Source organism: Pongo abelii, chromosome 23 (assembly GCF_028885655.2).
Source record: "Pongo abelii isolate AG06213 chromosome 23, NHGRI_mPonAbe1-v2.0_pri, whole genome shotgun sequence".
Classification (NCBI taxonomy): domain Eukaryota; kingdom Metazoa; phylum Chordata; class Mammalia; order Primates; family Hominidae; genus Pongo; species Pongo abelii.
In genome coordinates this window covers 30,825,796-30,851,254 of record NC_085929.1, presented here as the reverse complement: position 1 = coordinate 30,851,254, position 25,459 = coordinate 30,825,796, and the positions used below count along the sequence as shown (strand labels likewise).

Here is a 25,459-nt window from a genome sequence, read left to right as displayed (position 1 = left end):
ACAGCAGTGGCTTACGCCTGTAATCCCAGCAATTTGGGAGGCTGAGGTGAGAAGACTGCTCGAAACCCAGGTGTCTGAGACAATCCTGGGCAACATAGTGAGATCCCGTTTCTAAAAAAAAAAATTAAAAATTAGCCAGGAATGCTGGCACAAGCCAGTCATCCTAGCTACTCAGAAGGCTGAGGCAGGGGCGGGCACAGTAGCTCATGACTGTAATCCCAGCAAAATGGGAGGCCAAGGTGGGCGGATCACGAGGACAGGAGTTTGAAACCTGCCTGACCAACATGGTGAAACCGTGTCTCTACTAAAAATACCAAAGTTAGCCAGGCGTGGTGGCGCATGCCTGTAATCTCAGCTACTGGGGAGGCTGAGGCAGGAGAATCACTTGAACCCAGGAGGCGGAGGTTGCAGTGAGCCGAGATTGTGCCATTGCACTCCAGCCTGGGCGACAGAGTGAGACTTCGTCTGGACAAAAAAATATAAATAAAAATAGGCCAGGCGCGGTGGCTGATGCCTGTAATCCCAGCACTTTGGGAGGCCGAGGCAGGCGGATCATGAGGTCAGGAGATCGAGACCATCCTGGCTAACAGGGTGAAACCCCATTTCTACTAAAAAATACAAAAAATTAGCCAGGCGTGGTGATGGGCGCCTATAGTACCAGCTACTCGGGAGGCTGAGGCAGGAGAATGGCGTGAACCTGGGAGGCAGAGCTTGCAGTGAGCCGAGATCGCACCACTGCACTCCAGCCTGGGCGACAGAGCGAGACTCCGTCTCAAAAAAAAACAAAGAAGGCTGAGGCAGGAGGATCACTTGAGCCGAGGAGGTTGCAGTGAGCTATGGTGGAGCCACTGCACTCGTGCCTGGGCAGTGGAGTAAGACTTCATCTCAAAAATATATTATTATAAGAATTACCGAATGTGTGGCCGGGCATGGAGGCTCACGCCTGTAATCCCAGCACTTTGGGAGGCTGAGGCGGGGAGATAACGAGGTCAGGAGTTCAAGACTAGCCTGACCAATATGGTGAAACCCCGTCTCTACTAAAAATACAAAAATTAGCCGGGCATGGTGGTGTGCGCCTGTAGTCCCAGCTTACTTGGAGGCTGAAGCAGGAGAATTGCTTGAACCCAGGAGGTGGAGATTGCAGTGAGCCAAGATGCTGCCACTGCACTTCAGCCTGGGTTAATGAACAAGACTCCATCTCAAAAAAAAAAAAAAAAAAAAAAAAAACTTTTTTTTTTTTTTTTTTTTAAATAATAAAGGCCACGCGCAGTGGCTTACACCTGTAATCTCAGCACTTTGGGAGGCTGAGGTGGGTGGATCACGAGATCAGGAGTTCAAGACCATAATGGCCAACATGGTGAAACCCTGTCTCTACTAAAAATACAAAAATAATTGGGTGTGGTGATGCGTGCCTGTAGTCCCAGCTACTTGGAGGCTGAGGTGTGAGGATCGCTTGAGCCCAGGAGATCAAGGCTCCAGTGAGCTGTGATGGCGCCACTTCACTCCAGTCTGGGCATCAGAGCGAGACCCTGTCTCAACAAATAAATAATCAAGTAAACAAAAGAAAATCTTATATTTACATCACAAAACCAATCACCAATTACTAGACCAGCTTCTAAGGTAGAAACACTCTGGTCTGAACCTGTGGCAGGGAACTTGCACCCAATAAGCCCCAGTTGAACACTACATCCTTGTACCAAAGAGAGTTTGAGATTAAAATCCAGAAAAGCAAAGTTCATGCTTCTTGTGGTTTTGGAGTCTCAGAAGGTGGTTTTATTGTTTATTAATCATGTTGAGCCTTCTTTTAGCTTTAAAAGAAGTGTCACCAGGTGTGGTGGCTCATGCCTCTAATCCCAGCACTTTCGGAGGCTAATGCGGGTGTATCACCTGAGGTCAGGAGTTCGAGACCATCCTGGCCAACATGGTGAAACCCAGTCTCTACTAAAAATACAAAATTAATTGGGTTTGGTGGCACATGCCTGTAATCCCAGCTACTCTGGAGGCTGAGACAGGAGAATTGGCTAGAACCTGGGAAGCAGAGGTTGCAGTGAGCCGAGATCATGCCAGCCTGGGCAACAGAGCGAGACTCTGTCTCAAAGGAAAAAAAAAAAAGGAATGTCTAGATGCAGTAGCTAAGTATGCAGAAGCCATTTCAGTGTGGGAGGCGAGGTGACTGAGTCCAGGGACTCCACGTTTCTGGCTGAGGGGTTGAGACCGCCCATGGTCATTGTGATGAGATGAAGACGGAAAATGAGCTGGGCTAGGGGAAGGTGGTCATCTCCTCTGGATGGGATTAGTTTGAGACTCCTGTTGGGTAGCCCACTGGGCATGGTCAGTAGGCAGTTGAGGGGCTGAGAGGGTTTGGAGCTGGGATAGGCTCCAGCCTCACCGTGTGGGCAATAGTGGGTGACAGAGTGTGAAGATGGCCAAGAAAGAGGTCTGGGTGGGGGTCTGGGGAGTCAGCAGCCAGGCATGGGCCGTGGAGAAACAGATTCCAGGGGAAGAGGCAAGGGGAGTCAGACCCCAAGGGGAAAAGAGTCACTGAAAAGAGAGGCCAGCCCCATGTCACATCCAGCGGAGACACCAGGTACAGCAGAAGGACCTTGGACGTGACCATGAGGAAGGCCTTGTTGGCCATGACCTGGGAGATATGGGGGTGAGAGCCTGGGGGACCACACCATGTCCCCAGCACACGAAACAGTGCCTGGTAGACAGGATGAATTTATGGATGGACGGACAGGTCGATGGATGGACGAATGGACAGATGATAGATGGATGCAAAGACAGATGGATAGATGGACAGATGGATGGATGGACAGATGGAATGAATGATCAGAAAAGGCTTCATGAACAAAGTGAGACTGAGCTGCATCTCCATGGGTAGATATAAAAGCAGAGGACTCTCCTCTTGAGTCAAGAATGACCCAGTGTCCTGGTCCAGGGAGGAAGTCAGCCTGGCTTGACTGGGGACACTTGTGGCGGATTTTAGAGGCCCTTAAAATGAGGCCAAGTGAGATTGGGCCGGTCTGAGCCACCTGAGGGACTCCTCAGCCACACTGCACAGCTGCCTGAAGGGATGTGTCACTCAGGGAGTTGCTGGGACCTACTGGGCCAGCGTTACCATCAGCACCAACAGCTTCAGAGAGAGGGACAGACATTAGGGTGACTCCAAGGCTGTGGGGGCACCTGCCTCAGACAGTACAGGCACAGAGACACTACTGGGGGACACTACTGGGGGACTGGCCACCCCCCTGCCCTGTGCCTGGGTCAGAGCCTACACACTGAAGCCCTGTGCCCCTCATCCCCAGCAGGTTCCTGCTGCAGCGCGGCTCTTGGACTGGCCCCAGGTGCTGGCCCCGGGGGTTTCAATCCAAGCATACTTCACTGAAGCATGTGTTTGGCAGCGGGACCCTGCTCACCGTTTTAGGTACGTGGCTCTCACAACTTTCCCCAGCCTGTCCCCCACTCCCTGTCTCTGGAAAAATCTGTTTTCCCTCTCTGGGGCTTCTTCCCCTCTGCCCTCCAAGCCTTAAGCACAGAACCCTTCCTTTCTCCATGGGGTCTGGGGGAAGCGGGCTAGTCTCAGGTTAATGGGCAGGAAGGGCCCCCACAGTGGGAGCAGCCGCCTTCAGGTTCCAACAGCGGGACACAGCCTGGTCCCGGGGCCTGGGCTGGGATTGGGTGGGGTCAGGGCTCCTCCCTTCTCCCAGGGCACATGTCTGACTGAGAGACAGAGGCCGGTTCTGATGAGGGGCCCTGCAGTGGCCTTAGAGACAGTCCCCGGGACCCCAGGGTCTAGGCTGAGGGCTGGATGCCCATCCAGCCTGGGAGGGCCACACGGGGGCCTGGGGACGCAGGGGTCACCTCGAGGGGAGGCCAGTGGAGGGCACAGAGAGGGCTCTGGGTCTAGGCTGCAGCTCTGTGGCCTGTGCTGGGTCGTGAGCACATGGGATCACAGAGGGACAGATGAGACTGGGTGAGGTCCCAGAGCCCAGTCCTCCCAGGACATTCACCAGAAAGGAGAGGGTCTCTTAGTGCAGAGATGTGTCTGTCTCTGGAGCCCCATCACCTTTGGGGCCTGGTGTCTCTCTGTTCATGGGTCAATCTCCCGCCTTCATTTGGGGAAGGGCACCTTAGACTCAGGAGGTGACTAGCAGGGAGTAAACGGGGGTGCAGAGAAGTCCACGGCCGCCAGGTGAAGTCCAGGGGCATCAGAGGCTGCTGGGGTGGGCATGGGGGCTGCGGTGCCCCGAAGTCTGGGGGAGCAGCCCCAAGAACCCAGCTGCTGTGAAGGGCCCTATGGTTGGGCTGGTGGGGACGGGGCAACAGCAGAGCCCCAGGGTGTGCCTGGGTGGAGCCCACGCTTCACTGGGAGAGCTGAGTGGGCCAGACTGGGGCACAGCCTGGTGCCCCAGGGGACGGGAAGCTCCAGGCCATGCCAGGCTTGGGCCTCCCCACACCCTGCCAGGATGGTTTTGTGTGCTGTGGGGGGACCCCTAGATTCCAAACTCAGACTCCAGAAACCAGGAAGGAGGGAGCACAGCCTGCCCTGGGTACACACGGGGAAACCGAGGCTGCAGAGGAAAGAGCTGGGCCAGGACACATGGGAAAGGTGACAGGAAGGGCTTCTAAGAACGCATGGGGCTGTCTGCTCTCCAGAGGGCTCCAGTGGAAAGGGGGGAATGAGGAGGGAAGGAGAGGCCCTGGGTGGACCAGAAGGTCACACCATGAACCTTCCCAGAGACTTTAGACAGAGAGAGGCACTCCTCAACACCCCACACGCCCTCTGCCATCTCTCACCCCCTCCTCTCTCCACACAGGTCAGCCTGAGGCCGCCCCCTCGGTCACTCTGTTCCCGCTGTCCTCTGAGGAGCCCCAAGCCAACAAGGCCACACTGGTGTGTCTCATGAATGACTTCTATCCGGGAAGCTTGACGGTGACCTGGAAGGCAGATGGTAACCCCGTCACCCAGGGCGTGGAGATGACCACGCCCTCCAAACAGAGCAGCAGCAAGTATGCGGCCAGCAGCTACCTGAGCCTGACGCCCGAGAAGTGGAGGTCCCGCAGAAGCTACAGCTGCCAGGTCACGCATGAAGGGAGCACCGTGGAGAAGACAGTGGCCCCTGCAGAATGTTCATAGGTTCCCAGCCCCCACCCCACCCACAGGGGCCTTGAGCTGCAGGATCCCAGGGTAGGGGTCTCTCTCTGCATCCCAAGCCATCCAGCCCTTCTGCCTGTACCCAGTAAACCCTCAATAAATATCCTTTGTCAACCAGAAATCCTGCCCCCCTCTTCATTTCTTATCTCCCATAATTTGATGCTTCTCCTGATGTTCTCAGTGTGGCGCCGGGGGAATCCTGGCACCAGTGGGAAAGTAGCCTGGAGGAGAGGATCACAGTCTCCCACAGGTGTCCCCTAGGGATAGGCCAGGATAGGAGGAGTCGGCTCACTGAACACCAATCCCTCCATTCTCTCCCTCCTCCCCTTCCTCCTTGCAGCTCAACCCCCGACTCCCTGCCTGCTTTCTGGAGGGAGCTATTTCTGGCTGAGCCTCCAGATACACCCTGTGTCCCTGTCCTGGTCTGGACTGTCTACCCACCCACGGCCTCTCTTTCCTCAGCCTGGAAATCCTACTCTGGCCCCTGGAATGCCCTCCTTCCTCTCTGCCCAACTCCCCACCCCTGAGGGCTGGACTGTCCGGGACACTCCAACACCATCAAATTCATGAGCTCTTACATTTTGGGCCCACCTTGATTTTTCACCTGACAGCAGGTTCAGAGGTGTGAGAAAAATAGGAGGAAGCCAGGAAGGAAACACATGAAAGGCCTGCAAGAGGCTCAGGACACTTGCAAAAGATAGGCTCTGAGCTCCCCAGGAACCAGTGCAAGAAGGGTAATAGGTGCTCCATTCTTTCTTTTTTTTCAGATGGAGTCTTGCTCTGTCACCCAGGCTGGAGTGCAATGGTGCAATCTCAGGTCACCGTAACCTCCACCTCCCAGGTTCAACTGATTCTCCTGCCTCAGCCTTCTGAGTAGCTGAGATTACAGGTACGTGCCACGATGCCTGGCTAATTTTTGTATTTTTATTGGAGATGGGGTTTTACCATGTTCTTCAGGCTGGTGTGCTCCATCATTTCTAAGAGATTAAAGAGCTCTTTGCTCGAGGGAAGTTGGTTTTCTCAATGCTGAGGCCAGGCATCTCCTCATAAATAAAAGTGGGGATGTGTTTTACCCAAGGCCTCACTATTGATGGGATTTGGGCTCCGACATGTGCACAGGTGACTGCCTGGCAGCCCTGGGACATGGAGAGTTTCTCAGATGCTTGGCACAGAGTGTCACTGGCCATTTTTGGAGGAAGCATCATTTTGGGGAAACTCTTCTCCATTGGATCCTGAGCCTCAAGTAGAAAACCAGGTCCTGTGTTGGGAATTTCTCTGTGAAGGTCCCTGGGTCTGGGGCTCCAGCTGCTTTCTGAGAAGATGTCAGGGGAGAAAATATGGCCCAGCCACACCCAGCCCCTCTTGCATGGTTCCTGCTGAGCAGGGTGTTAGAGGGGTGGGGGGCACCGGCAGTGGTCAGGCCTGTGTTTCTGTGGGTGGGGTCAGAGAGGGACCCTCGGGGCATCCTAGGGAGTCTCTCCCATGGCTGCTGTGTGACTTGCCTGTGGCTGCTGTCACAAGTGACCCCTAATTTAGAGGCTTAAAACATCACACGTTGATTCTCTCCCTGGTCTGGAGATCAGACGTCCAAAATGAATCATAGCATGCTAAAATCAGGGTGCCAGCTGGGCCAGGCTCCTTCTGAGGGCTCTGGGGAGAATCCGTTTCCAGGATTTTTCCAGCTTCTAGAGGATGCCCTGGGCTCCTGGCCCCTTCCTCCAACTTCAAAGCCAGAGCTGAGCATCTTCAAATCTCTCTCCCACTCTTCTCTCTTTCTCCCTCTCTCCCCACCATCTTTTCTCACCCTCCCCCCTCTTCTCCCTTTCTTTTCCTCCACCCCCACACCTGCTCTCCGACCCTCCTGCCTCCTTCTTTCCCTTATAAAGACCCCACCTTGGACAGAGCAACACTCCATCACAAAAAATAAAAAAGTAAATAAATTTCTGAGTACCCCTGCCATGGAAAGAAGAAACAGAGGGAGAAAAGGGAGTTGGTAGGTCCTAGCATTACAGAACTGGGAAGCATGTGTTCAGTCCCTATTTTATAGACGAGGAGGGAAGTGTGATGTGTCCCAGGGTTTCATTGAGGATACACAGCCATAACTCTCTATTGAGAGTGGGACCAGCGCCCTGTGGGTAGCTATGGTCAAGTTGCAGACAAGAACTAACACTTGTAAGACAGGAGAGAAGCATTTAGTTAGAAAAGCAGTCAAAAATTTGTGTATAACTACATTTGGTGAGCAAATGAAAGCTGTCAGACTCAGAAAAACAGAAATGTTTGTGGAACTGACTTTAGTAACTGGGGTCTTCTTTCTTTTGTTCCTTTTTTTTTTAAGACAGTTTCACCTTTGTCACCCAGGATGGAGTGCAACGGTGTGATCTTGGCTCAGTGTGCAACCTCCACCTTCTGGATTCAAGTGATTCTCCTGCCTCAGCCTCCTGAGTAGCTGGGATTACAGGTGCCCGCCACCACGCCGAGCTAATGTTTTGTATTTTTAGTAGAGATGGGGTTTCACCATGTTGACCAAGCTGGTCTCGAACTCCTGACCTTGGGTGATCCACCCCCCTCAGCCTCCCAAAGTGCTAGGATTACAGGCATGAGCCACCGCACCTGGCTGTACCAGGGTTTTCTATTGAGTTTCTTGCCAAGGGTGACTTCCAATAACAACCTCCCCTTGCACTTTGCTTAGGACTGGAAAGCTCAGGCAGCCCAGGGTGAATAAAAGCCTGAGTAGTGCAGTCCCCATGGAGGGGCGGGGGGGCCACAAGGTGGGCAGCAGCAGGGATGGGTATTGTGAGGCGTTGGGGGGGTGCTGTGGGGCTGGACATTGTGAGACACTAGCCTGAACTGGCTGTTTCCTGGTAACCAGGTGACATAGGAAGCTTTGTGGATTATAGGCATCAGCCAGGGCCAGCAACCCTCAGTCGGTAGCTGGCAGTGGAGGGAGGAGGAGCTCCGACTGTGCTGTTTGACAGCAGTTTTTGTGCCTCTCGGCACTTGTGTTCGTTTATTTTTCAAAGAAGACAGCAGGTCCCCGACCTCGTAGACCAGCTAGTTTGGGAGGTGGTGGCAGAATAAGGGCTGAGGCCCCAGATCTGCCTGGGGTCAGGCTGCTTCTAAAAGTGCAGGGCCACCCTCAGTAGTATGGCTGCTAGGGCAACATAGTTACAATTTCATTGAAGGCTGAGGCAGGAGTGGAGAGGCGTGGAGAGGCCCCATGGGGAATATACTGACCTGTTGTATCAACTCCAACTGTGGCTGGTGCAGGGGGAAGGAGGCACCCTGTTATGAATCTGATATTTATGAGGCTGTGGCTGTTGCAACATCAGAATCCACTACTGTAGAGCCTGGCAAGCTGGATGAGGGAGCCACGGAGGGCCAAGACCTGCAGCACATCAGCAACCAAAAGACGCCCACAGGTAAAAAAGGCACGGGTGCCGTTTAACCTCTGGCACACCTCTGGCCACCCCCACCCCCTTCCAATAGCCTCATCCCCAGAGATATCCTCAGCTTCCAGTTCCCTCCTGCCCATAGCCAGCTTTCCCAGGTCTGGGGCATGGGAGACAAAGGCTGACTCTGCCTCTTATCTCTGTCGTTGAGGCTTTTTGATCTAGAAACGGGAGAGCCCTTTTCTCAATGAAAATTCAAATACCCCAATTTTGGAGTCCTCATCCCATTCTCTCGCCTCACCTATCCAGCCGGTTTGGTAAGAGTCAGATTGTTTGTTTTCTTCCATCATTCAAGGTAGCTTATTTTTTGTAAATTTTATTTATTTATTCATTCATTCATTCATTCATTCATTTATTTTAGATGGAGTCTCGCTCTGTTGCCCAGGCTGGAGCGCAGTGGTGTGATCTCAGCTCACTGCAACCTCTGCCTCCTGGGTTCAAGTGATTCTTAGCCTCAGCCTCCTGAGTAGGGACTACAGGTGCCCGCCACCACGCCCGGCTAATTTTTTGTATTTTTAATAGAGACGGGGTTTCACCATGTTACCCAGGTTGGTCTCGGTCTCCTGACCTGGTGATCTGCCCGCCTCAGCCTCCCAAAGTGCTGTGATTACAGGTGTGAGGGTCCGCGCCCAGCTCCTAATTTAATTTTTTTCAAGTTCCGAGATACATGTGCAGGATGTACAGGTTTGTTACATAGGTAAAAGTGTGTCATGGTGGTTTGCTGCACCTGTCAACCCATCACCTAGGTATTAAGCCCTGCATGCATTCGCTGTTTATCCAGATGCTGTCCCTTCCCCTTCCCCCTGACAGGCCTGAGTATGTGTTGTTCTCTTTAACACTGTATATATTCTAAGACCACTCCCTTGCTGATGACAAATCTAAGTGTTGGGTTGTGGGGGGCTCTCTTGCCTGCTTTTGTCTGGAGAGCCTGCCTGGCTTCAGGTTCCTGATAGGAGTGAGGACCTGGAGTGCAGTGTGAGAAACAGATGGCTCAGTGAAGAACTGTGATCATCCACTAGAGTCCCTGGAAACAGCCGTATCATTTAGATGGTGTGGGTTTGTGTGCAGGAGGGTTGGGAGGTAGCTAGGGGTGAATTAATGTGTAGTGATTGTGAGTGTGTTTGTAAATGTATGTTTTCCCCCAAAAATGTGGATCCACATGCCCAGCACAGTAGAAGTGTCACTTTTCTTGAATTCCTGGCCTATGGTGGTCCTCTCATCTCAGCCTCCTGAGTCATGTCATTCTTCTAATAAAAAGGAAGAAAAACTTCAACACCACCATACACTTTACATAAATGACTCCCTCACCACAGCTGTACCTGAAGGTCAGTTTAATATCCGTACTCCTTAGAGAGAGTGCAGAAAGGAGTGAACCCAGATTTTTATCTCCTGAATGGAAGAGGCAAAAATGAACCTAGAAATGGGTCCCAATGTTGATGGTCTGCATTACTCAACTGTGTCATCACTCAGGATTGGTGATATGACCCCATACCAGGGAGTTCCAGCACCTATGTGTGCCCCTGGTAGTGGTATTGGATGGCCTATAAGCATGCCAAACATTGCCCATCATCAAATGGGGCCCCATTGGTCACATAACCCTGGGTAGCAAAAGGTACACGGAACAACAGACGTTGGCATGAACATTACTGTGAAATACACATAGAAAGCCCACAGGCTTCTGGGTCAGCTCACAGATTCTGAGAAGTATAAGAGTTCACATGGAACAGTGCATGTCAACATCTGTCAGTACTGGCATCATTCCTCAGCACTTGATCAAACCAGGGAAGGATCAGGAAGATACTGCATGATCAGGAAGAGGAACATGACTACCTCAAGCCTTAGAAATGCTCCAATCCATGGCTGGGCACAGTGCCTCACACCTGTAATCCCAGCACTTTGGGAGGCTGAGGTGGGTGGATTGCCTGAGGTTAGGAGTTCGAGACCAGCCTGGCCAACCTGGTGAAACCCCGTCTCTACTGAAAATATAAAAATTAGCTGGGTGTGGTGGCAGGCACCTGTAATCCCAGCTACTAGGGAGGCTGAGGCAGGAGAATTACTTGAACCTGGGAGGCAGAGGTTACAGTGAGCCAAGATCGAGCCATTGCACTCCAGCCTGGGTGACTGAGAGAGACTCTGTCTCAAAAAAAAAAAGAAAAAAAGAGAAGAGCAGAGGAGAAATATCACAGGGTTAGTACTCAGCAGAAATTGGTGAGGGGGCAGAACAGGAATCAGGTCCCCACTTCCCTGACACGGAGCAGACAGACACAAGTCAGCAGGGATGGACTTTAGGGTCAGGACAGACACAGACAGGTCCCAGGCCTGATCTTCCTGGGGCTAGGACAGATGACTTTTTCTTTTTCGCCTCTTCTGGAAGTCACTTGAGGAATGGTCCTTGAGGAGACACTGTTGGCCAAGGGTTGTTTGGCCCAGAAATGTGTGTGTGTGGTTTTTTTTGTTTTGTTTGTTTATTTTGAGACGGAATCTCACTCTGTCACCCTGGCTGGAGTGCAGTCGTGCGATCTCAGCTGTCTGCATCCTCCAACTCCCAGGTTCAAGTGATTCTCCTGCCTCAGCCTGCTGAGTAGCTGGAATTACAGACATGCACCACCACACCCAGCTAATTTTTGTATTTGTAGTAAAGTCGGGGTTTCTCCGTGTTGGCCAGGCTGGTCTCGATCTCCTGACATGAGATGATCCACCCGCCTCAGCCTCCAAAAGTGCTGGGATTACAGGCATGAGCCATCATGCCTGGCTGAAATGTGTTTCAACTGGACAGAGCCCCCTAGCACTGGGCCTGTAGCTGCAGCACTCCCGAGTAGCAGGGGAGGTGGGGAGGGACACGAGTGCCCATGCAGCAGGAGCTCAGCAAAGTGATGGGGACTGATTCCAGAGTCCAGCTCATCCTTGCAACTCTTCTGTGGAATCCAGAACATACCACTTTCCACTTAGTTTATAGAAGGTTTGGAATCTTCATTGTCAAACTCTTATCTGTGTTGTGTCTTCCCACAGGGTGGGTAGAGGAGCCCTGGCTATGGGTGTTTTCTGCCAGGGCAGTGACTGTGTCTTCCTCATTAGTCCTTATCCCAGAGCTCAATCCTGGGGAGAACATGTTAGGCCCCATGGGCATCGTAATGAACACATCCCTTGGATGAGTTCTAGGTCACTCCTGGGCTGGGATCTAGCGCAGGTGTGGAAATGTTCCCTTCTCAGGCTGTCCAGCCTGTTGAGCTCTACACCAATCCTGGAGGCTGTCCCAGCTTCTGAGTCAGGGTCCCTGGAAATGAAGTTGAGCTCCTGAGGACAGTGAGGTGCCTCTGCCCCTCGGCTGCTGCTGCTCTGATCCTGTCTAGACAGGGTGTGATGGGCCACGCTCTTCCACTGTGTGCACGTGTGCCCCCTGCTGGAATCCCTCTAGACCTGGATGTTGTCCTCATTGTTGTCATATCCCCATCTCCACACAGTGACCGGCCCTTGTGCAGATGCCCAGGAAGTAACCATAAATATACAGTAGGAGCAGAGCTGCAAACTATTTCACAAGAAAACACCAGGGGAGGGGAGTCACATCTTCCTCATGCCTGGATCTCCTGTGCCATCTAGTGTGGTTCTCAGTCATATATGTGCCTCCTCATATTTAAATACATTTAAATATTTACAATTAAAATTTCAGGACCGGGCGTGGTGGCTCACACCTGTAATTTCAGCACTTTGGGAGGCCAGGGCGGGTGGATCACCTGAGGTCGAGTTCAAGACCAGTCTGGCCAACATGGTGAAATCCCGTCTCTACTAAAAATGCAAAAAGTAGCCGGGTGTGGTGGCACATGCCTGTAATCCCAGCTACTTGGGAGACTGAGGCAGGAGAATCACCTAAACCCGGGAGGTGGAGGTTGCAGTGAGCCAAGATCATGCCATTGTACTCCAGCCTCGGCAGCAAGAGTGGAACTCCGTCTTGAAAAAAAAAAATCAGAACCTCATCACAACAGCCACCATGCAATGGCCCAGCAGCCTTCTTTTCATGCAGCAGAGAGCATTTCCATCCCCACAGAATGCTCTTTCACATCTGCTGTGAGCCTGGCTGAGGGACCAATTGTTGAACTCCTCTAACTCCAAGCATGCACATCAAAGTGGGAATCTCAGGGCTGCGAGGTTGGAGGTGAGACCTGTAATGGGCCAGTGGAAGGAAACAGTTGAAAGGTGGTTCCTTCAGTTCCTCTTTCTCACTTGAAGGCTGACAGGTGTGAGCAATGTCTTTTTAGAGACCTCTGACTCCACAGAGACCAGCGAGACTGGCAACACTGAGGAAAGGGCAGAGTGATCTCGTGTAACCCAGTGTGGCCTCACCTGGAGTAGGAGAATGGGCAAGTTGCTCTCTGGAATAACTTCTTGCAGAGTTTTTGTCTCTAATGATTGGCCAATGGACAGCATCCATGAGGGCAGCTGCAATGAGGCAGATCTGCAGCTAGAGAATGATACTCCAGGAGGATCTCTGGGAGCAGTTGGGTGATACCTGTTGCTTTGGAACCTAGGAAAAGGGTGAAGAAGTCAGAACCAAAGGAAGTATGTGTAGAAGTCTGACTTGTGCCTTTTGTATTTCAATAAAGTAGAGATGAGACAATTTGTATTCATGGGCTTTGTGTGCTGTGTTTGTAACCATTTTTTTTTTCTTGCTCTGATATTTAATGATTATCTTTCCCAGAAGACCAGTTTTTCCTGTGTCACAGCAAACATCAAAGCCCTGATTTTTGATTCGTTAGTATCTTCTGGGACTTGGGAATGCAAGAGTCTTATTAGGTCTGGGCACTGGCTAAGATGTAAGGTATCTGGTGAGACTCCCTCATGCTCACTACTTGAACACAGTTGTTTCTCTGAGATGTCTCCGAATCTTCAGTCCCACGCTCCATATGCCGCATCCAGCAAAGCTCCCTGAGGGACTCCCAGTCTCCAACCACCAGGGCACTGACATTAACTCTGTGTCCTTTTAGGTCCCCCTGAGGACCGCCTGAGTTTAAAATTTCTACCACCAAGTGAGGAAGACGATGATGCCAAGGTAAGATCCCCTTTCTTTGCCTTCTAAAGAAATGTTGCTTTCCTGATGTCAGAAACAAACTCACCCATCCACACCCAAAAAATGGACTCAGAGGCCTGCAGAACAGCAAAAGTGAGACTTTTAATGATGGTCTTGCAAGATCTGGGTGCAGACACACCCAGAATGGTTTCAACAAGCAATTTATCCCCGAGTGTGCAGGTCCCTCCTCTGGTTCCTCATAGGCTGAGTACTATGGGGTCACAATCTTCCCAGGTGTCCCATATTGATTGTTGGGTAGGGGCTTTAGGAATTTTTTTTTTTTATGGTTGTCTTACTGCATTTTGTTGCAGCCCACAATGCATTGCCATGCTAGTCAGCTCAGGGGCTCTTCAAGTGTCTGACTTATGACCTAAGTAGCTGGGCAGGCTGATGAGAACAGACAAAGCAAGCTATTTTGCAGGCTAGTAAACTTTCAACTTAGACTAAACTTCTTTGGTTCCAGTGAGGGCAACTAAATGGGGAGGAGAGAGGGCCCAAAAAACAGGCATTTCCTATCCTAGCATATCCTATTTCTTCTGTGTTCTGCTGACCTAGACCGGTTCAAGACACTTTGTGTTAAAAATGGACCATGGTATACATTATTTCCTTCACCTGATTTCTTTCCTTCTCAATTAATTTTGATATAAAAATATGAGAAGGCACATTATGTACAACATACACAATTCTCTTTGTGGGGATGGAGTTCAGTGGGAGTTTCTTTTCATCTAATACATGACACACTAGGATGTTTTCAAATGATAGCATCCATCATCAACTGTAATGCAGAGGCATTTTCCTCCACACCAGTTTTCCTCTGTATTAGGCATTGTGTGTTTACCAACTTAAATCAACCTCAAAGAAATTCTGTGGGAAAAGCTCTTGTCTTTTCCACACGTGTCTTCTATGCTAGAGTGTTTTGTCTTTGACATGGACTCACCACTGTTTCAAAAGTAGTTTTCTGAAGTTATCAAGAGAATAACTGATCTGTGTAAGGGGTGTGACAGAATTGATCTGATCCTCATGGCATCTGCTTTTGTCTCGTTGCAGATTTTACCATCACCTGTCCAGGGTATGTACCTTGAACTAACTCACTTTCTGAGAAACAAACTTGCTGGCTTTAATATATAGAAACCTTAATCTGGATTCCTGTTTAAAATATTGGGGGTGTGGTGAGAGCAAATGATTCTGCAAGTGTATAACTATGAGCAGAGGGGATGTAGAAATGTGTGTGAACCCAGAGGACCAATCAGGAGATTTTGTGTGAGCCAGTGTGTCTTCACATGGAGTAGAAGTGAGTGTACCTCTCACTGACTTATCCTGATGTTGATGATTCTAAAGAGTGGATTCTGGAGAATCTCAGCAGGGAAGAGGATGCTTTTTCAGGTAGGTAAAAGACTTCAGATGGAGTCTAATAAAACAGCATTTACCAGAAATTTCATGTTATACCTGCTGCTTGGGAGGCTGAGGGAGGGTGTAGAAAGAAAAAGAAAAAGTAAATATAAGCCGAGTTTGTTATTTTCAGAGTTTAATGTCATCATGGTGAGGAGTACTATGTTTATGGGCTTTTGAATATCCTGTGTTTTCGATCACCTCTTCTTGCTTTATTATTTAAAGATGATTTTTCTGAGAACACCTGCTCTTTTCTGCCTCTGCCACTGCAAAATCTCAGAGCCTGTGGTTTGGGACACAGTTCTGTCATAGGCAGTTACTTAATCCTGGAGACAGAATTCTTCTGCAGTGTGCCCAGATGCATAGGAGAAATGGATCCTCACCTTATGAACTGTTAGGTTTCATGGCAGCACATTCATTTGTCTGTGCTTGCTGTTTACCTCTGGTATCAAGACATCTCCCTGGGCGTGGAGTACAGAATGAAAATTCACTCTGGGCTCACTGCAAAAGGTCCAGTGTCTTGGAAATGGAGGGAGAAGCACAACCTTGAGCACACTGTCAGCATTCCATTTCTTCATGTGAATGAGAATATGCAGTTTTACCATCATTTGTGGAAGAGGCTGTCCTTTCCCCATCGTGTATTTTTGGCACCTTTGTTGAAGATCAGCTGACTCTGTATGTGTGCATTTAATTCTGGGCTCTTGATTCTATATCTGTGATATTTATGGGTGCCCCGATGCTAGAAGCATGCTGTGTGAATTTCTGTGTTTTTTGTAGATTTCAATGTCATGAATGTGCGTCCTCCAACACTATTCTTTTTCAACATTACCATGGTTATTTGAGGCACATAAAAATTCATTAAAGTCTGAGAATTAACTTTTCCATTTCTGCACGCATGGCTGTTACCAGTTTAATAGCAGTTGTTGTTAATCTGTAGATCACGTGTGTAGTATTGTGTGTTAGTCAGGCTTAGTCTTCCTATCCATGAATATGGGAAGGCTTTCAACTTATTTGTACGTTCTTTACTTTCGAGAATCTTTATGTTGACAGCTGATTAGTTAGATTTAACATGACTGATATAAATTTGTGATTTCTTTTTTTTCTTTTTCTTTTTTTTTGACATGGAGTCTCACTCTGTCACCATACTGGGGTGCAGTGATGTGATCTCCGCTCACTGCCACCTCCACCTCCCAGGTTCAAGTGATTCTCCTGCCTTATCCTCCTGAGTAGCTGGGACTACAGGCATCTGCGTCCATGCTCAGCTAACTTTTGTATTTTTAGTAGAGACGTGGTTTTACCATGTTGGCCGGGATGGTCTCCATCTCTTGACCTCGAGATCCACCTGCCTCAGCCTCCCAAAAGTTCTGAGATCACAGGCATGAGCCACCATGCCCAGCCAAATTTGTGATATCTTATACCAATATCTTGTATGTCTGAATTAATAGGCATCAAATACAAAGAAAAAAAAAAAAAAAAACTATGTAACCTAGTTAACCAAAAAATCATGCTTTTCCTCATGGACATTTTTTCCTGAATTGGTTCATTTGTATTGGTAAACATTTCCTCATTTCAGTAGATCCTGTATATTTGAACCTGGAAACTTATCCTCATGGCAGAAAGTGTTCAGAGTCACGTCTCTCAGCTTCACTGGTACAGGTAGAGCAGGCTCTGTGAGCTTGGCCTGTTTGAATGAAGCCTGATCTTTAGGGAATCTGCTAAGGGAGAGTGACACAGAGCTGATGAAGCCCTTGATTACACGGGCCCAAAAGGTTGTGGGCACACACCATTATTCCAGAAGAAGTCTTACAAAGAGGAAATCATGACTATTTTTAACTGTAGCATTTTAATATTATTTTTTAAATGGTATCTATGAAAAAGAATGTGTGATTAATAGAACAGAGTAATTTGGGTAAAATTGAGTCGATTTCACCAATAAAATAGACTTTTAATTAAATAATAAATCCTTTAAAACAGATGCTAAATGTAGTACCAGCATAATTGGATGCTAGTGTACTGACACGATCTTGAATACATTAATACTGTTTGTTTAGAAGAGTTTCAAAACATTTGAGAGGGAGGAAGGCACTCTTCCATTAACCCTTAGTGTGCATTTTAGTTCCATTTTGGGTTGACTGTTTTGTGTTGCTGCCTGATGCCTCTAGTACAAGGCCAAGGCCTCCATGTCTCCTGTCTTTCCTGCTCCCCTCCTCTGCCATCCCTCTTCCACTCAGGGGAATAGCCCAGCATTAACTCAGTCCATGTTTGTTAATCAACCACCTCCATACACCACATCCAGCAAAGCTCCCTGAGTGACACAGTCACAAACAACCAGGGCACAGATCTTTCCTCTGTGTCCTTCCAGGTTCTTCTGAGGACAACCTGAATTTAGTATGCCCACCACGAAGTGAAGATTATGATGGTGATGATATTGAGGCCCAGGTAAGACCACCTTTCTTTGTCTTCGAAGGAAATGTTGGTTTTCTGAGTGAGAAACAAACTCACCAGTCCAAACCCAAAGAATGGACTCAGGGAGCTGAAAAAGAGCAAAAGTGAAATTTTCTTTCCTTTTTTTTCCTTCTTTTTTCTTTTCTTTTCTTTTTCTTTTTTTTCCCCGAGACAGGGTCTCAGTTGGCCAGGCTGGAGTGCAGTGATGCAATCTCGGCTCCATCTCCTGGGCTCAATGAATTCTCCTGCCTCAGCCTCCCAAGTAGCTGGGATTACAGGCATGTGTCTTCATGCCCAGATAATTTTTGTATTCTTAGTAGAGATGCTGTTTCGCCATGTTGGCCAGGCTGGTCTCGAACTCCTGACCTCAGGTAATCCGCCCACCTCGGCTTCCGAAAGTGCTGGGATTACAGGCGTGAGCCATGCCTCCTGGCCAAAAGTGAGACTTTTAATGACAGTCTTGCAAGATCCAGTACCTTATGGGCAGACACACCCAGCACAATTTCAAAAGCAATTTATCCCCTAGTGTGCTGGTCTCTCCCCTGGTTCCTTATACACTGAGTACTGTGGGGTCACAATCTTCCCAGGTGTTGCCTATCGATTTTTGGGGAGAGGCTTTAGGTATTTTTCTAGGGTTGTCTTACTGCATTTTGTTGCAGCCCACAACTCATTGCCATCCTAGTCAGCTCAGGGGCTCTTCAAGTACTTATCACCTAAGTAGCTGGGCAGGCTGATAAGAACAGACAAAGCAAGCTATTTTGCAGGCTAGTAAACTTTTATCTTAGACTAAACTTCTTTGGTTCAAGTGAGGGCAACTAAGTGGGGAGGAGAGGGGGCCCAATGAGCAGGCATTGCTTATCCAAGGAGGAGCCTAGCATATTCTATTTCTTCTGTTTTTTGCTGACCTAAACCGGTTCAAGGCACTTTGTGTTAAAAATGGACCACTGTATACATTATTTCCTTTACCTGATTTCTTTCCTTCTCAATTAATTTTGATATAAAAATATGAGAAAGCACATTATGTACAACATACACAATTCTGTTTGTGAGGATGGAGTTCAGTGGGAGTTTCTTTTCATCTAATACATGACACATTAGGATGTTTTTAAAAGACAGCATCCATCATCAACTGGAATGCAGAGGTGTTTTCCTCCACACCAGTTTTTCTCCTTGGATTAGACATTGTGCATTTACCAATCTAAGTCAATCTCAAAGATAAATTCTGTGGGAAAAGCTCTTGTCTTTTCCACAGGTGTCCTCTATGCTAGAATGTTTGGCCTTTGCTCTTGACTCAACAACTGTTTTACAACTAGTTTTCTGAAGTCATCAAGAGAATAACTGATCTGTGTAAGGGGTGCAGCAGAGTTGATCTGATCCTCATAGCATCTTCTTTTTTCTCATTGCAGCTTTTACAGTTACCTGTCCTGGGTACGTACCTTGAACTAACTCACCTTCTGAGAAACAAAGTTGCTGGCTTTAATATATAGAAACCTTAATCTGGGTTCCTGTTAAAAATATTGGGGGTGTGGTGAGAGCAAATGATTTTGCAAGTGTATAGCAACAAGACTTCAGGTGGGATCTAATAAAAGCATTTCCAGGAACCTTCGTGTTATACCTGCTGCTCGGGAGGCTGAGGGAGGGTGTAGAAAGAAAAAGAAAAAGTAAATATAAGCCGAGTTTGTTATTTTCAGAGTTTAATGTCATCATGGTGAGGAGTACTATGTTTATGGGCTTTTGAGTATCCTGTGTTTTCGATCACCTCTTCTTGCTTTATTATTTAAAGATGATTTTTCTGAGAACACCTGCTCTTTTCTGCCTCTGCCACTGCAAAATCTCAGAGCCTGTGGTTTGGGACACAGTTCTGTCATAGGCAGTTACTTAATCCTGGAGACAGAATTCTTCTGCATTGTGCCCAGATGCATAGGAGAAATGGATCCTCACCTTATGAACTGTTAGGTTTCATGGCAGCACATTCATTTGTCTGTGCTTGCTGTTTACCTCTGGTATCAAGACATCTCCCTGAGCGTGGAGTACAGAATGAAAATTCACTCTGGGCTCACTGCAAAAGGTCCAGTGTCTTGGAAATGGAGGGAGAAGCACAACCTTGAGCACACTGTCAGCATTCCATTTCTTCATGTGAATGAGAATATGCAGTTTTACTATCATTTGTGGAAGAGGCTGTCCTTTCCCCATCGTGTATTTTTGGCACCTTTGTTGAAGATCAGCTGACTCTGTATGTGTGCATTTAATTCTGGGCTCCTGATTCTTTATCTGTGATACTTATGGGTGTCCCCACGCTAAAAGCATGCTGTCTGAATTTCTCTGTTTTTTGTAGATTTCAATGTCATGAATGTGCGTCCTCCAACAATATTCTTTTTCAACATTACCATGGTTATTTGAGGCACATAAAAATTCATTAAAGTCTTAGGATTATCTTTTCCATTTCTTCACAGGTGGCTGTTACCAGTTTGATAGCAGTTGTTGTGAGTCTGTATATCATTTGTGTAGTATTGTGTATTAGTCATGCTTAGTCTTCCTGTCCATGAACATGGGAAGCCTTTCAACTTATTTGTACATTTTTTACTTTCTAGAATCTTTATGTTGACAGCTGATTAGTTAGATTTAACATGTCTGATATAAATTTGTGATTTCTTTTTTTTTTTTTGAGACAGAGTCTCACTCTCTCACCATACTGCTTGTGCAGTGATGTGATCTCTCCTCACTGCCACCTCCACCTCCTGGGTTCAAGTGATTCTCCTGCCTTATCCTCCTGAGTATCTGGGACTACAGGTTCATGCCACCACATCCAGCTAATTTTTGTTTTTTTAATAGAGTTGTGGTTTTACCATGTTGGCCGGGATAGTCTTGATCTCTTGACCTCGTGATCCACCCACCTCGGCCTACCAAAATGCTGGGATTACAGGCATGAGCCACTGTGCCTGGCCAAATTTGTGATATCTTATACAAATGTCTTGTATGTCTGAATGAATAGACATCAAACAAAAAAAAAATTATGTAAGCTAGTTAATCACAAATCACCCCCATACTCATGGACATTTTTTCATGAATTTATTCATTTCTATTGGTAAACATTTCCTCATTTCAGTAAATCATGTATATTTGAACCTGAAAACTTATCCTCATGGCAGAAAGTGTTCAGAGTCACATCTCTCAGCTTCACTGGTGGAGGTAGCGCAGGCTCTGTGAGCTTGGCCGGTTTGAATGAAGCCTGATCTTTAGGGAATCTCCTAAGGGAGAGTAACACAGAGCTGCTGAAGCCCTTGATCACAGGGACCCAAAAGATTGTGTGCACACACCATGGTTCCAGAAGAAGACTTACAAAGAGGAAATCATGACTTTTTAATTTTAGTATTTTAATATTTAATTTTTTAAATGACCTCTATGAAAAAGAAATTCTGATCAGCCAGGTGTGGTGGCTCACACCTGTAATCCCAGCACTTTGGAGGCTGAGGTGGGCAGATGATGAGGTCAGGAGATGGAGACCATCCTGGCTAACACAGTGAATCTCTGTCTCTACTAAAAATACAAAAAAATTAGCCAGGCATGGTGGCAGGTGCCTGTAGTCCCAGCTACTTGGGAAGCTAAGGTAGGAGAATGGTGTGAACCTGGGAGACAGAGCTTGCAGTGAGCCGAGATCATGTCACTGCACTCCAACCTGGGGGACAGAGTGAGACTCCATCTTAAAAAAAAAAAAAAAAAAAAAAAACCAAAAGAAACAATGTGTGACCAATAGAATAGAGTAATTTGGGTAAAATTGAATCCATGTCACCAATAAATTAAGTAATTAATCATTTAAAACAGATGCTAGATGTTGTACCAGCATAATTATGTCCTAGTGTACTTACACAGTCTTGAATATTTTAAGAAAATCCTATTTGTTTAGAGGAGTGTCAAAACATTTGAGAGGGAGGAAGGCACTCTTCCATTGACCCTTAGTGTGTGCTTTAGTTCCATTTGGAGTTGACTTTTTGTGTTGCTGCCTGATGCCTCTAGTACAAGGCCAAGGCCTCCATGTCTCCTGTCTTTCCTGCTCCCCTCCTCTGCCATCCCTCTTCCACTCAGTGGAATAGCCCAGCATTAACTCAGTCCATGCTTGTTAATCAACCACCTCCATAAACCACATCCAGCAAAGCTCCCTGAGTGACTCACAGTCACAAACAACCAGGGCACTGATCTTTCCTCTGTGTCCTTCCAGGTTCTTCTGAGGACAAGCTGAGTTTAGTATGCTTACCACCAAGTGACGTTGATGATTTGGATGATGATGTTGCTGAGGCCCAGGTAAGACCACCTTTCTTTGTCTTCTAAGGAAATGTTGGTTTTCTGATGTGAGAAACAAACTCACCAGTCCAAACCCAAAGAATGGACTCAGGGAGCTGAAAAAACAGCAAAAGTGAAATTTTCTTTCCTTTTATTTCTTCTTTTCTTTTCTTTTCTTTTTTTTTTTTTTTTTTTTTTTGAGACAGAGTCTCAGTTGGCCAGGCTGGAGTGCAGTGGTGCAATCTCGGCTCCATGTCCTGGGCTCAATGAATTCTCCTGCCTCAGCCTCCTGAGTAGCTGGGATTACAGGCATGTGTCTTCATGCCCAGCTAATTTTTGTATTATTAATAGAGAGAGTGTTTCGCCATGTTGGCCAGGCTGGTCTTGAACTCCTAACCTCAGGTAATCCGCCCACCTCGGCTTCCAAAATTGCTGGGATTACAGGTGTGAGCCACCCCGCCTGGCTGAAAGTGAGACTTTTTAATGACAGTCTTGCAAGATCTGGTACCTTATGGGCAGACACACCCAGCACAGTTTCAACAAGCAATTTATCCCCTAGTGTGCAGGTCCCTCCCCTGGTTCCTCATAGGCTGAGTACTGTGGGGTCACAATCTTCCCAGGTATTGCCTATTGATTTTTGAGGAGAGGCTTTAGGTATTTTTCTAGGGTTGTCTTACTGCATTTTGTTGCAACCCACAATGCATTGCCATCCTGGTCAGCTCAGAGGCTCTTCAAGTATTTGATTTATGACCTAAGTAGCTGGGCAGGCTGATAAGGACAGACAAAGCAAGCTATTTTGCAGGCTAGTAAACTTTTATCTTAGACTAAACTTCTTTGGTTCAAGTGAGGGCACCTAAGTGGGGAGGATGAGGTGCCCAACAAGCAGGCATTGCCCATCCAAGCAGGAGCCTAGCATATCCTATTTCTTCCGTTTTTTTGCTGACCTAAACCGATTCAAGGCACTTTGTGTTAAAAATGGACCACTGTATACATTATTTCCTTGAGCTGATTTCTTCCCTTCTCAGTTAATTTTGATATAAAAATATGAGAAAGCACATTATGTACAACATACACAATTCTGTTTGTGAGGATGGAGTTCAGTGGGAGTTTCTTTTCATCTGATATGTGACACACTAGGATGTTTTTAAATGACAGCATCCATCATCAACTGCAATGCAGAGGCATTTTCCTCCACACCAGTTTTTCTCCTTGGATTAGGCATGTGCATTTACCAACCTAAATCAACCTCAAAGATAAATTCTGTGGGAAAAGCTCTTGTCTTTTCCACATGTGTCCTCTATGCTAGAATGTTTGGTCTTTGACCTTGACTCACCACTGTTTTACAAGTAGTTTTCTGAAGTCATCAAGAGAATAACAGATCTGTGTAAGGGGTGTGATGGAATTGATCTGATCCTCATTGCATCTTTTTTTATCTCATTGCAGATTTTACCATCACCTGTCCAGGGTATGTACCTTGAACTAACTCACTTTCTGAGAAACAAACTTGCTGGCTTTAATATATAGAAACCTTAATCTGGGTTCCTGTTAAAAAATATTGGGGGTCTGGTGAGAGCAAATGATTTTGCAAGTGTATAACTATGACTAGAGGAGCTGTAGAAATGTATGTGAACCCAGAGGACCAACCAGGAGATTTTGTGTGAGCCAGTGTGTCTTCACCTGGAGTAGGAGAAGTGAGTGCACCTCTCACTGATTTATCCTGATGTTGGTGATTCTAAAGAGTGGATTCTGGAGAATCTCAGCAGGGAAGAGGATGCCTTTCCAAGTAGGTAGGAAGATTTCAGGTGGTGTCTAATAATACAACGTTTCCAGGAACCTTCATGTTATACCTGCTGCTTGGCAAGGTTAGGGAGGGTGTAGAAAGAGAAAAAGAAAAAGTAAATATAAGTCAAGTTTGTGATTTTTAGAATTTAGTGTCATCATGGTGAGAAGTACTATGTTTATAGGCTTTTGAGTATCCTGTGTTTTCGATCACCTCTTCTTATTTAAAGATGATCTTTCTAGAACACCTGCTCTTTTCTGCCTGTGCCACTGCAAAATCTGAAAGCCTTTGGTTTAGGACAGAGTTCTGTCACAGGCAGTTACTTAATTTTGGAGACAGAATTCTTCTGCGGTGTGCCCAGATGCATAGGAGAAATGGATCCTCACCTTATGAACTGTTAGGTTTCATGGCAGCACATTCATTTGTCTGTCCTTGCTTTTTACCTCTGGTATCAAGACATCTCCCTGAGCATGGAGGAGAGAATGAAAATTCACTCTGGGCTCACTGCAAAAGGTCCAGTGTCTTGGAAATGGAGGGAGCAGCACAACCTTGAGCACACTGTCAGCATTTCGTTTCTTCACGTGAATGAGAATATGCAGTTTTACCATCATTTGTGGAAGAGGCTTTCCTTTCCCCATTGTGTATTCTTGGCACCTTTGTTGAAGATCAGCTGACTCTGTATGTGTGCATTTAACTCTGGGCTCTCTATTCTATATCTGTGATACTTATGGGTGCCCCCACGCTAGGAGCATGCTGTCTGAACTTCTCTGTTTTTTGTAGATTTCAGTCTCATGAATGTGCGTCCGTCAACACTATTCTTTTTCAACGTTACTATGGTTATTTGAGGCACATAAAAGTTCATTAAAGTCTTAGATTAGCTTTTCCATTTCTGCACAGATGGCTGTTACCATTTTGATAGCAGTTGTTGTGAGTCTGTAGGTCATTTGTGTAGTATTGTGTGTTAGTCATGTTTAGTCTTCCTATCCATGAATACGGGATGCCTTTCAACTTATTTGCACCTTCTTTACTTTCTAGAATCTTTATGTTGACAACTCATAAGGTAGATTTAACATGAGTAATAAAAATTAGTGATTTTTTTTTTTGGACGGAGTCTTACTCTGTCATTAGACAGGGTTGCAGTAATGTGATCTCTGCTCATTGCAACCTCCACGTTGTTCGTTCAACTGATTCTCCTGCCTTAGCCTCCCGAGTAGCTGGGGCTACAGGTGCGTGCCATCACCCCCAGCTATTTCTTTTTATTTTTAGTAGAGACATGATTTTACCGTGTTGGCCAGAATGATCTCTATGTCTTGACCTCGTGATCTGACCCCCTCGGCCTCCCAAAGTGCTGGAATAACAGGCATGAGCCACCATGCCCAGGCAAATTTGTGATTTTTTTATAGCAATATTTTGTTTATCTGACTGAAAAGGGATCAAATAAAAATTTTTTGTAAGCTACTTAAGCAAAAAATCACCCCTGTACTCATGGAAATTTTTTCCTGAATTTGTTCATTTTTATCATTATACATTTCCTCATTTCAGTAGATAATGTATATTTGAACCTGGAAACTTATCCTCATGGCAGAAAGTGTTCAGAGTCACGTCTCTCAGCTTCACTGGTGTAGGTAGAGGAGGCTCTGTGGGCTTGGCCTGTTTGAATGAAGCCTGATCTTTAGGGAATCTCCTCAGGGAGAGTGACACAGGAGCTGCTGAAGCCCCTGATCACAGGGGCCCAGTAGGTTTTGTGCACACACCCTGGTTCCAGAAGACGACTTACAAAGAGGAAATTATGACTCTTTTTAATTGTAGCATTTTAATATTTAATTTTTTAAATGATTTCTATTAAAAACTGCGTGCTTAATAGAATAATTTGGGTAAAATTGAGTCCATTTCATTGA

General features: G+C 47.0%; 2 protein-coding genes across 6 annotated transcripts in view; both read left to right on the top strand.

Moving 5' to 3' along the window:
- Positions 1-2,615: 2,615 nt before the first annotated feature.
- IGLL1 (immunoglobulin lambda like polypeptide 1) lies at positions 2,616-5,279 on the top strand. The gene is made up of 3 exons (XM_054543945.2): positions 2,616-2,656; positions 3,312-3,427; positions 4,821-5,279. Exons 1-3 carry the CDS (start codon positions 2,616-2,618, stop codon positions 5,138-5,140), a joined length of 477 nt encoding a protein of 158 aa, XP_054399920.2. The 3' UTR covers positions 5,141-5,279.
- Positions 5,280-8,002: 2,723 nt separating this feature from the next.
- DRICH1 (aspartate rich 1) overlaps positions 8,003-25,459 on the top strand; it is a 60,429-nt gene continuing 42,972 nt past the window's right edge. For all 5 annotated transcript variants that reach the window (XM_063722806.1, XM_054543219.2, XM_063722807.1 and 2 more), the window contains exons 1-8: positions 8,003-8,577; positions 13,587-13,651; positions 14,717-14,738; positions 17,421-17,497; positions 18,910-18,931; positions 19,957-19,986; positions 21,720-21,802; positions 23,225-23,246. In XM_063722806.1, coding sequence (XP_063578876.1) covers positions 8,376-8,577; positions 13,587-13,651; positions 14,717-14,738; positions 17,421-17,497; positions 18,910-18,931; positions 19,957-19,986; positions 21,720-21,802; positions 23,225-23,246 — 523 coding nt within the window. In that variant the 5' untranslated portion in view covers positions 8,003-8,375. The remainder of the gene's footprint in view (positions 8,578-13,586; positions 13,652-14,716; positions 14,739-17,420; positions 17,498-18,909; positions 18,932-19,956; positions 19,987-21,719; positions 21,803-23,224; positions 23,247-25,459) is intronic.